The 12,707-nt window shown below is 41.6% G+C and overlaps 1 protein-coding gene across 1 annotated transcript in view; it reads left to right on the top strand.

The window, feature by feature from the left end:
- The window catches only part of LOC126195572 (dynein axonemal heavy chain 2), a 957,657-nt gene that overhangs the window by 699,629 nt on the left and 245,321 nt on the right, over window positions 1-12,707 (top strand). The window contains 1 exon segment of the mRNA XM_049934198.1: window positions 4,070-4,216. Within this exon segment, the coding sequence (XP_049790155.1) occupies window positions 4,070-4,216 (147 nt within the window).

Raw genomic sequence — 12,707 nt, 5'->3', positions numbered from 1 at the left:
ATCAACATCTGAAACATTCTCATCAGAAACATTATCATCACACTTAATATTATTTTCAACACCAAACTCATTTCTCTCTTCACGCTCTTCTTTAACAACCTCAACACTGACTACTCCGTTCTACCACATCCTCATTTTACTATTATCTACTGCAATTTCATCCGGAATTACTCTGTCATTCTCATTTCCATTACCAAGCACATGAACATCAGCTTCCACACATACAGCACCAGTATCAGCTTTTTCACTCATTTCACAGTCACTCAACATTCTCACTAAACCATACTCATCAGATATGTTCTCATTACTATCAACAACTACTACTGCATTACTACTGTTAAAGACTTTGTCAAAGTGTTTTCTTCTAATTCAAATTCAGATTTCTACTTTTTTGTTCATCTTTGTTTTCAGATAAAAAAATTCCCAAAATTCCCTATCAAACTTCATTCTACTCACTTCAGGTTGTATTCTGGGTACAAAATTTTGGTATGTTCTATTTGTTCTGCCCCTTCTCCTTCTGAAATTACTACAATGTGCCTGATTGTAATCCCCAAGTCTGTTTGCCCCAGTTCGCCACGCTCCAAAAGTGGCAGATCTTAGATTACCGAATCATTTCTTCTATTGTCAAAATTGTTACTATTGTTTCCCTGATTTTGCGCCCACTGCCTATTTCTTGGTTCGAAATTCCTGTTCTCTGCCTATCATTCCTCTCCCCATTTATTCTGTTGTCATTTCTGAATCTACTATCAAAATGATCATTGAAAGCTCTGTTATTGTTATTCCTGCTATCATCAGGTCTGTCATTACATTTGTCATTTCTCTCCCATGCTAAGTCCAATTTATCTATATATCTAAGAAATTGTTCAATTGTATCATCAGGTCCATAGACAAGACTCCACTGTACCCTGTTCAGCAATCTACATTTTGATGCACCTATCTGGATCATCTCATTCAGTGGTTTATCAAGATGAACCAAAGTTTGTAATTGTTGTTCACAAAAGATTTTCATGCGTCCACTACGCAGTTTGAAATTTGGCCCATTCAAAAATTCTGACTTAATTCTGGATTACATAGTTTCTGACCAGAATTTGTTCATCAAAGCTCGTACTACCTCATTAAATGACATTTCGGGTTTGATTGATTGGTTCGCCCATGACAAAGCCTCCTCATCTAAAAACTTTTAAAAAAATTTAATTTTCAAATTATCACTCGTTTTATTTTCGAAGTTATCCTTAATCTGGTACATGAAATCAACTGGATGTATATTTTCCTCCCCGGAAAATGTTTTTATGTTGACATTGTTCCACAATGGATTGTAACTACAAAACGATTTCGTAGCAATGGAATCTTCAATTTCTTGGAGTTTAAATTTGAAGTTTGAGATTTGGCCTTAAGAAGTACCTACTTCCTCTTTTAATTCTGCGAAATTCTCATTTGCAATTTTAGTGGAATTTTGTATACTTTAGTCTGTTTCTGTGAATTTATTTACGAAATTTTTGTTGAATTTTTTAAATTGTAACACTTCTGCAGTAAACAACCTTTTCGAAATTTTCCTTGGAATCTAACCTGTCTTCAAAACCTTGGTGTTCCTGCTTCAAGGTGACAATTTCCCCTTCTATAGTCGACACATTTTTGGTATTTTCGTCTACTTTTTCCCAGCATCTTTCTAAACTCTCCTTTGTCTTGCGAATTTCAGTTCCACGGTTGTCTAATTTTTTATTGATTGAATCAAGAAAAATTTTCTGTTCATCAACTGATCTTTTTTGTTCATCCATTGATATTTTTTGTTCTTCCATTAACTGAACTAACCTATCTAAGGCAGATACATTTGATTCAAATCCACGAAAGGATGAACATACACTACTGTGATCACTATCCTCTCTGATTTCACTGTCCCGATTAACTACATTATTCAGTAAAATCTAGGCTATTTTGCAAGTTTCCATTAACCTCTCCATTATGGTCAACTTCCCTATTGTTGTTAACCTCCCTATGATCCTCCATAATGACAATGCAGACGAAAAAACAATTTCCAAAAGTAAAAATTCAAATAAGTTTTGCACTTACAGTTAGTTCTCCAAGTTGCATTTTCACATAAGTATCATTAAGTCCTTTGTAGTGTTACTCACTTTCTTTGTTGTTCTGTTTTCGAAAAAATGGAATAATATTTCAACTAGCGACTTAAGTCTGAAACAAAATACAAGATTAGTTTACAGAATTATACTGCATCCCAGCCCCATACACCACATAAAACATTACTATGCATTAATTTACTCATTGTAGCTGGCAATCTGTCACAGTAAATGTCCTGGAATACAATTAAGTTATTTAAATAATTAATCCAGTAAGTAAAAGCATCTTGACATATCTTAAATAGGTTGTGTCATACTTAGAATAATGAAATGAATTATGCTCAACAAGCTACATTTTTTCTGTCCAAAAACACACAAAGTACTGACACCCTTTGCCAACATGGCTGTAACTATTTATCCTTTCTTAACAATCCTGAACAATCCTCGGCATTATTAATAATCGTTTTTTGATTAATTAACAATTAAAATTGACATAGGAAAACTGAAAATACATATATAAACGTATGTTTACTCCAGAACAGCTAGTACACTACGATATTAGTATGTGTCTGTTATTTTATTCTAGAAGAACTTCTCAAATATTGTAATTACAATAATGCATTTACATTTTTTATTAATTACTAGAGGCTTCCTTCATGGGAATTGTTCCCTTCATTTACAGAGCTTCTACACTTTGAAGTGAATGAGATTAATCAGTTATTTTTTAGTTATAAATTTTTTAGACGAGTTACATAATTTGTTTACATGTGCAATCCTGAATTAGATTGGGAAATGTTCATTTTAAGTGGGTCTTAATGGGCTGTTACGTTTCAACCTGCCCAGTCACTCACCCAGCACTTTCTACTCCAATGTAGTCATGGATTTATCCTACCCCATGAGAGGCTGGGCCATTTGTGAAAGCAGCCATGTTATATACCAACTCTGCTACAACCACTACACAGCTTGTTATGATGGTATGACAATCAACCAGCTGTCCGCCAGAATGAATGGCACTGCCAAACTGTGGCCAAAAACAAAAGCTCCCCCCGTCAGAGCTTCGAGTCCTCCCTCCGACATGGGTGTATGTGTTGTCCTTAGCGTAAAGTAGTTTAAGTTAGTTTAGGCAGTGTGTAAGCCTAGGGACCAATGACCTCAGCAGTTTGGTCCCATAGGAACTTACCACTAATTACCAAAAACAAAAGTTGAACACCCAGTGGCACAACATACAGCTGAATATAAAATGCTCAATTTCAGTTTCTGTTTTACAACATAGGCCATCTGGATTCTTCCCTCTGGCACCAGCTTTTCTGAACCATGCAGATGGGAGTTATCTTTGCAACACATCCTTCACTCCCATAGCCCTCCTGGCCTCTCTCTCTTACTGCAACCACAACTTCCCCCTACCAGTTTCCCCTTCTTCTGTCTTGTCACCCCCTCCCAATTCATGTCTCCATGTCACCTTTATTCTGCACCATCCATCACTGGCTATGGCACCCATGCATCACATGCCTAATTCATGCACTTACCGTTCTTCCCTATCACATTTTTAGCCAGAAAACCAACTGCCTCCCTCTGAGTTACTAGTGACCTACCCACAACCCCTCTTTCTGACTCCCGCCTCTTTCTCTCTATACCAGCCTCACCCGACACAACTCCCAACCCACCCGGTCCACCTGCCAAACTGCAGTCACAGCATTGTGCCTCTAGCTGGCACCATGTAGGGGCACAAGTGTGTGTGTCTGTTTGTTTGTGCCAGTTGACAACTCAATACTTGTGCAGCTTGGTAAATGGTCTCCTTTAATCCTAAATCATTTATATTACTATGTTTTGTGTTAGTGAAAAATCAGGACTTTTGCTGTAACACTGTAGTATTAATTATAACAGAGTTATTCTATGTCTCAGCTTGTGTTTGTTCTCCATTTACCTTTAACAGTGTCTCCCATTTTCAACATTGTTTCTCGGGCACATTGTTTGCTTATAACGTTTACTCTTTCAAGGTCCGATGGGAACAAACTGTGAAACTTCTGGATGGAGAGTTTAATTGTTTGCCAGGAAATGTTCTAATTGCTACAGCTTTTGTTTCATATTTGGGACCTTTTGTGTCACAATATCGTGATCAGTTAATCACTATGTGGAAGAAAGCTGTAAGTATAATGATCTGAATTAAGCTGTCTTCCAATTTTCTATTGACTGTGTGTGGTATTAAATACATTAATACTAGTTACCAAAAATAAATGTGTTAAATATGCCTGTCAGATTTATTCTCTCATTTTCCTGAACTTACAACTGCAACAGCAAAGATATGACTTCTAAAATAGTGCTAGTAATTTTTACAATTTGTATTTTGCTGTGCTTATATCAGACAAGGTATTTGTAATTTGGTTTCCTTATGTCAGAAAGCTTGTACGATCCATCAAGATCTTACACAGTATTGTGAATTCACATATCATACAGTGTGGTTTGTGGGATAATTTAGAGTTGAAAGTTATTCTTACATTTATTGATACCTTTTGTGAGAAGAATTGTGTGGGTCTCAGTTGTTATGAGTCCACAAATGGAACCACACCACAATAGATAGCTTCAGATGTGTAGATAGCTTCAGATGTATCTAATATGCATGATATAATTGGAGAAGACATATAGAAAATTAAAAATTTTTCAGTACAAACAATCTGATTCAGTGAGCCACCTAATTTGGAGGCTTCATTTTCCATAATTGTGGTATTTCGAGTGACCTCTTGTTGCTATTCCTTCTCTTTCTCACTTTGTACATACTTGTATCTGAAGCAATAGGATGATTATGAAATAACAATGAAAATAATCAACTTTTGACAATATAATGTAATTGGATAGATAAAAAATCTTCTCACCAATCGGTGGCAGAAGAAGACACAAAGAAGGAATGGTGGCCACATGCGCTAATATTCTCTTTGTTCTCCTGCTGCCGCTTGAATCATGAAGTAAGTCATCTAGAATTCTTTTTGGATCTCAATACGCTATATTTTTAAATATAGCTTACAACGCACACTGACAAGATCAAAACTATTATATCTCTCTCACTAAGCCCCAATGACAGGAAAAAGTTTGTGGAAATTCGTGCATCTGTATAAAAATCGATGCGTGAAACTTACAGCTACCTTAGTAAAAGATCTTGCCAAGAACCTTGGAAAATTCTGGTTCTACATAAAATTGCTAACCAGGTCTAAGGCTTCTAATTCTATCCAGTCACTCATTGACCAATCTGGTGCGGCAACAGACTCCCTTATGGAGGACATGTACTAAGTATCTCTGGCATAGAAAAGCAAATAAGTTGCCATTCCAGATGGAATTGCAATTCAGTTTTACAAAGAGTACTCTACAGTATTTGCTCTTACTTAGCTTGTATTCATTGTGAATCTCTTGCCTAGCACATAGTCCCAAGTGACTGAAGAAAGTGCAGGCAACTCTTGTATACAAGAAGGGTAAAAGAATGAACCTGCAAAATTATCCACCAATACCCTTAACACTGATTTGCTGCAGAATTCTAGAACATATACTCAGTTCAAATATAATAAATTTCCTTAAGAAATGTGTCTGTTCACAAATCAATATGGTTTTGTAAAGCATCACTTGCGTGAAACCCAGTTCGCCCTTTTCTCAGATGATATCCTGTGCCTTTTCTCACATGATATCCTGTGAATTGTGAATGAATGAATAGCAACAGGCAGATTTCATATTCATAGATTTCTGGAAGGCATTTGTCGCATTGCCTCACTGCAGACAGTTAATGAAGTTACAAATGTACGGAATAGTTTCCCAGGTATGTGAGTGGCTCGAATACTTGTTAAATAATAGAACCCAGTACATTGTCCTCAACAGTGAGTGTTCATCAGAGACATGGTATTGTCAGGAGTGCTCCAGGGATGTGTGAAAGGACCGCTGTTATTTTCTGTATACATAAATGATCTAGCGGATAGGGTTAGCAACAATCTCCGGCAGGTTGCTGATGATGCTGTGGTGTACAGGAAGCTGTTTTTATTGAGTGACTCTAGGAGGGTTGCAAGATGACGTAGGCAAAATTTCTAATTGGTGTAATGAGTGACTACTAGGTCTAAATGTAAAAAAGTGCAGGTTAACACAGATGAGTTGGAAAAGCAAACTTGTAATTTCAAATACAGTGTTAGTAGTGTGCTGCTTCAAATAATTACAAGTTTGTTTTTCCAACTCATTTGCATTAACTTACATGTTTCTACATTTAGACCTACATTTTGAATACAACATTGGTAGTATACCACTTCCCCTCTCATGAAATATGGACCTTCCCATTGGTGGGGAGGCTTGCGTGCCTCAGCGACACAGATAGCCATACCGTACGTACAACCACAATGGAGGGTTATCTGTTGAGAGGCCAGACAAATGTGTGGTTGCTGAAGAGAGGCAGCAGCCTTTTCAGTTGTTGTAGGAGCAACAGTCTGGATGACCTATAAAGAAAAACATTGAGTGGTACCAGATGAACTTACCAATATGAGGGGAAATAGGTTATCGTTGTACTACATGTATAAAAATTCTCTTAAGTATGGAACGGAGCAGAAAGATGAATTGTACAAAGCGTATCTTGAATGTAAGAGAACCTACAGAACTAAGCTTGGAATGGCAAAAAGAACAGCATACAAAAGATACATAGAAGGGGCTCCTAATAAGTGCAAAGCTGCATGGAATGTTGTTGCACAAGAGCATTGCAGGAATGATGAACATAGCATAGCTCTTGACCCGGGTAAAGTTAATCATTTTTTCATGGACTCTGTAAGTGATATTAGGAACAAAATTGAAACAACAAACACTAATGCAAGTGCTCTACTTAAGCAACAACAACCTGCAAACAATACCTTTAAATGGAGGACAATCGCACCCACTGAGATTAAAAAGGCAGTGGAAAAGTTCTCAATCTCCAAGAGCATGGACTGCCCTTGGTTGTTCAATTACATAATTAAAAAAACAGTGCATATAATTAGTGAACCATTGGCCTTTCTGTTTAATAGGTGTCTAGAGTTTGGAGTCTATCCTACAACTCTGAAAATATAGAAAGTTATCCCAGTGTATAAAAAAGGGGACAAACATGATCTCAAAAATTACCGACCAGTCTCAAAAGTTCCCATTTTCTCGAAAATATTTGAATCTCTTATTTATAACCAACTAAACTACTACTTTGAGTCACTTAACTTACTCTCTATTAGTCAATTTGGCTTCCGCAAGGGAAGAAATACCACCACTGCTGTTCTTTCAATTGCGAATGAATTAATAACATCCTTCAAGAATAAAAATAAAGCCTCACTTCTTTTATGTGATTTAAGTAAGGCATTTGACTGCATTTCTCATGATATCTTACTTGCTAAACCCAAATTCTATGGTGTACAAGACTCTGCATTGGCAGTAATTGAATCATACCTAAACAATAGGAAGCAGTTTGCCTCTGTGAGAAACAAAGACTCACAATTGCTAGAAGTTAAGACAGGAGTCCCACAAAGTTCTGTCCTTGGGCCCTTCTTTCTTATAATTGCAGTCAGTGATTTACCCCATTGTATGCACCCAATACTCTTATTTGTCATGCTGATGACACAACTTTGCTTGCTCAGCATGAGAACATATCAGTTCTGCAAGACATGATGCAAGATGGTCTGGAAGCAGCACTAAATTGGTTCTCATCAAATACACTGCTTTGGAATCCTGATAAAAACCAACAGATTATACTGGGATTGTCAAAAGAGGTAGAGGCGAAAGCAGTTAAAATTCTAGAAATTCATGTAGACTCTAAGTTAACGTGGGAAACAAACATCAACCATACCTGCACAAAATTGTCTCGAGTTACTTATTTAATGTGGAAACTGAGAAGCCTGGTGACAAAAGAGTATTTAAGAGTTATTTATTTTGGACTATTTCAGTCACATACAGAGTATGGACTGCTGATACGGGGACACTCTCTTCACATCACTGAAGTTCTAAAAACTCAGAAGAAAGTGATATGGGCAATGAGCAATTCTGGTAGATCAGAGCACTGCCAGCCACTGTTCATTCAGCTGAACATATTAACAGTTATTAATCTTTATATATACGCCTCAGAATTGTATGCAAAATGCAATATAGCAGATTTGGAAATGAGGGAAAACATACACCACCATAATACCAGAGGCAAAACAAAATTAGACATACCTAGGCACAGGCTGACAAGAACAGGGAATTCCCATCTAATCAATAGTCTAAAAATATTTAATAAAGTTCCATTTTCTTCTCGGTCGGCTCACATAAGTAACTTCAGGAGCAGGCTACTAAACTGGTTACTAATCAATTCTTTTTACAATATAACAGAATTTATGAATATAAAATCAATTGACATTAATTTTTAAGGATTTCATTATGTGATGTCACTGAATGTATTTATCTTATGTTATGGTGTATGTTATCATCTATGGGCACTATTTGCAGTGCTCATTTAGCTTTAAGGTACTATTCAAGGAAAATGTTATATGATATCCATGTAAATTGCCTATTCCACCTCAGGTGGTCAATGGTGAATAAAGAATAAAGAAAAAATAATAAAGGATGATTGGCTGATCTGGCCTTGTAACATTAGCCAAAACGGCCTTGGTGTGCTGGTACTGTGAATGGCTGAAAGCAAGGGGAAACTACAACCATAATTTTTCCCAAGGGAATGCAGCTTTATTGTATGATTAAATGATGATTGCGTCCTCTTGGGTAAAATATTCTGGAGGTAAAATAGTCCCGCCCCCAGGGGCTCAGCATTCATTTGCTGAGTACGGGCTTGGCGACCCCGGGGTCCTGAGCTGGGGACTGGTCGGCGGCGCCGGTCTCCTGTCACCGTAACCCCCGGACATGCTTCAGTGACCACCGTATGGCGCGACAGTGGAATGTTGTGTGCTGCGGGGAATGGTAATCTTGGCTTGACCGCCTGGATTGCGAGGAAGGCCAACCTCTATAAAAACCCCTCAATCTTCCAGTGTGCTCCCCGCCTATGAGATGCATGGCTGTTGAGGTGGAACAGTCGCAAGCGGGCAACCTCTGGGGCACCTGCCACACCCCAGTTGTATAAGGCTTACTCAGGCACGCGGGGCTCTGTCTGAGCGGACCTTTAGTTCCCTAGCTGCTCGTGGAACCGCAATGGACCCTTCGACCTCTACATTTCCCCCTACCAGTGGCTTGGGTGGGCCACTGGTAGGAAAACACACCCCATCGAAGAAGCGACTTCGTGCTGCGAGTCCTCCAGCGCCTAGTGTTGATCGAGATTTATCAGACTGTCGTAACAGAGCACATGCTGATAATCAGAATGTGTTTTTGATTATTAAACGGAAGGAGGGTAGCTTTGAGAGGGTTTCTCCCTTTTACATCCAAAAGGGTCTTGAGGGAATTGCAGGAACACTGAAATCTGTGAAGCAACTGCGCAATGGGACTCTGTTAGTTGAGACATCTAGTTCCCGTCAAGTCACTTCTCTTCGGAAAGCAACCTGTCTCGGTGAGTATGCTATCGAGACCGAGCTCCACTCCACTCTGAACTACAGTAAGGGTGTTGTGACATGTAGGGACTTGGTGGATATCCCCACAGACGAGTTAAAATCTGAATGGGCTGATGAAGGTATTGTTGACGTGCAGCATATTATGAAACGAGTCGATGGGAACCTAGTCAAATCCGACTCGTTTATTCTCACATTCAGTTGCCCACGACTCCCAGAGCATGTTAATGCGGGGTTCTTACGTTTGCCAGTAAGGCCATATTTCCCCAACCCAATGCGCTGTTTTAAATGTCAGCGCTTTGGGCATACTACTTTGGGATGCAATGGGATAGCCACTTGTGGTAAATGTGGTCAGCCTGCCCATGAAGGAGCCGATTGTTCATCGCCTGTGAAGTGCGTGAATTGCTCTGGGAGTCACCCTGTCTGGAGCCGGGTCTGCCCCATCTATCTCGACGAACGGAAGATCCAGGAGATCAAAACATCTAAGCGCATCCCCTATGGTGAGGCCAAGAAGCTCTTTAAGGCCATGCAACCTCCTGTTTTTACGACATCTTTCGCTTCCGCTCTGAAAAAACCGGTACAAATGGCCACTGTTGCTACGCAAACGGAGGTTGCTAGTGTTAGCACTAATACCTGCGTTTGCCAGTGCACTTGTGCTGCTGCGGTTGTTTTGAAACCTGCGGCTCTCCCCTCAACGTCGGACAAGGCCGTGGTTGCTGACATTGGGGTACTTCCTGCCTCTTCCCATATGGCGCCTTCTGACCAGGTGGGTACAGCTGCACCTGCTGCCAAGGCTCTGCCTTCTAAGCCCCCCAAGACAAAGACGCCGAAGGTGAAGGTTTTGCCACCTGAGGAGACTGGTCAGGGTCGGTCCGATGACGAGGCCATCGTACTGTCTGACATCTCCCGTGGGTCGTCATCGGAGCTGATGGACATTGATGTCGACCGGGGGCGATCTTCTCGCCCCAGGAATAAATCTCCGGCCAGTACGGGCTCTCCTCCAAAACACAGAGGCAGGGTGAAAGTTCAGCCACCCTGATCACTGGCTCCCATATTACAGTGGAACCTGAATGGGTTCAGGACGCATGTGGCCGAATTACAACTCCTTGTACGAGAGTGCCCTTTGTGCTTATGTCTCCAAGAGACACATTTTCAGGCCACTGATGCTCCTTCTTTACGGGGCTATACCATATATCGGAAAGATGATCTGACGGGGGAAAGGGCAAAGGGTGGTGTTGCGGTTTTTGTCCGTGACATGCACCCCTCATCTGAGCTCCCTCTCGTTACAGACTTGCAAGCAGTTGCAGTTGACCTTCTTGTGGGTCAGAGGCTCACAGTCTGTTCACTTTACTTACCACCTCAGGATGCGATAGACTCTGAGGCTCTCACAGACCTTATTAGCCAACTCCCCTGCCCATTTCTTCTTCTGGGGGACTTCAATGCTCATAATGTCTTATGGGGCTCTTCGACTACTTGCCCCAGGGATCGCATTCTGGAAAACCTCATGATGTCTGAAGAACTGTGCATCCTCAACTCTGGTGCTCCCACTCATTTCTGTACTGCTTCTGGGTTGTCATCAGCTATTGACCTTTCCTTTTGCTCTCCAGCACTCGCGGATTCTGCTCTGTGGGAGGTTGCTGCAGACCTCCATTCTAGTGACCACTTCCCCCTTTGGATTCGCCTCCTGGCTGAGGCTCTGGCATTACCAGTGCCGCCCTGGTGGCACCTCTGCAGAGCTGACTGGACACTTTTCAGCCAACTAGCTGTTTTGGAACACCGTGCCAGCGTCCACGAATGGGTAGACCATGTTACAGCCGTGATCTCCCATGCTGCTGAATTGTCAATCCCACGGTCATCCGGTCATCCCAAGAGGCGTCCTGTCCCTTGGTGGACCACTGAGTGCCGCTCAGCCATTCGAGCCCGCCGTGCAGCTCTGCGCCGCTTCAAGTGCCGTCCCTCAGCTGACAATCTTGCGGCCTTTCGGGTGGCAAGGGCCAAAGCGCGGCGAGTGATTAAAGAGAGCAAACGACGGTCATGGCAATCGTTCTTGAACTCCATCTCCTGTTCCACTAATTCTACGAAAGTATGGGAAGCCATCAGGAAGATTTCCGGGAAACTCGGCTGGCTACCTGTCACGGCATTGCTGCATCAGGGAAGTCTCCTCACGGCGCCGAGAGACATTGCCCAGACCCTGGCCATGCATTTTGCAGAATCTACCGCTACTATTAACTGTGATCCAGATTTCTGCCGCTACCGCACTGCCATCGAGAGGGGTCACTTGGACTTCCGGTCTCCAAATTCTGAACCCTACAACTGCCCCTTCACAATGTGGGAACTGGATTCGGCGCTGTCTGTGGCTCATGATACTGCACCTGGCCATGATCAAATCCGGTACAGCATGCTGCAGCACTTGTTACTGCCTTACAAGGAAGTTCTCCTGAATTTTTTTAATATGATATGGTTATCTGGCACGTACCCTGACTCGTGGAGGGAGGCGAATTTGATCCCCCTCCTCAAACCGGGGAAGGACCGAACGCATCCCAGTAGTTATCGAAGTATTGCTTTGACAAGCTGTGTCGGGAAGATGTTAGAACGCATGGTCAGCCGTTGCCTGGTTTGGCTGCTCGAAACCAGGCAGCTCCTTAGCCCCTCGCAGTGTGGCTTTCGGAGATGTCGTTCAACTATAGACAACTTGACCCTGCTTGAGGCGGCCATCCAGCAGGCCTTCCTACGTAACCAGCATTGTCTCGGTGTCTTCTTTGACATTCATAAGGCGTATGACGCTACTTGGCGCCGCCATATCCTCAATCAACTCCATGAGTGGGGTTTTCGTGGCCATCTCCCCATCTTCATTCGATCCTTTCTTTCCCACCGCCTCTTTCGATATAGGGTTGGTAATGTGCTATCTGATTTGTATGTGCAGGAGAATGGTGTTCCTCAGGGAAGCATTTTAAGTGTCACCCTCTTTGCCGTCGCCATTAACAGTATCACGTCCACTATCCGGAGTCCTGGCCAATGCTCCTTGTTTGTGGACGATTTTGCTGTTTTCTGTTCTTCCTCCAGTCTTGTCACTGCTAGTCGGCAGTTGCAGCTTACGATACAGCGATTAGAGGCATGGACTGCGAAGACGGGT

Source organism: Schistocerca nitens, chromosome 7 (assembly GCF_023898315.1).
Source record: "Schistocerca nitens isolate TAMUIC-IGC-003100 chromosome 7, iqSchNite1.1, whole genome shotgun sequence".
Taxonomy (NCBI): Eukaryota; Metazoa; Arthropoda; class Insecta; order Orthoptera; family Acrididae; genus Schistocerca; species Schistocerca nitens.
The sequence above is the reverse complement of the archived record's forward strand: the minus strand, read 5'-3'. Positions and strand labels throughout refer to the sequence as shown.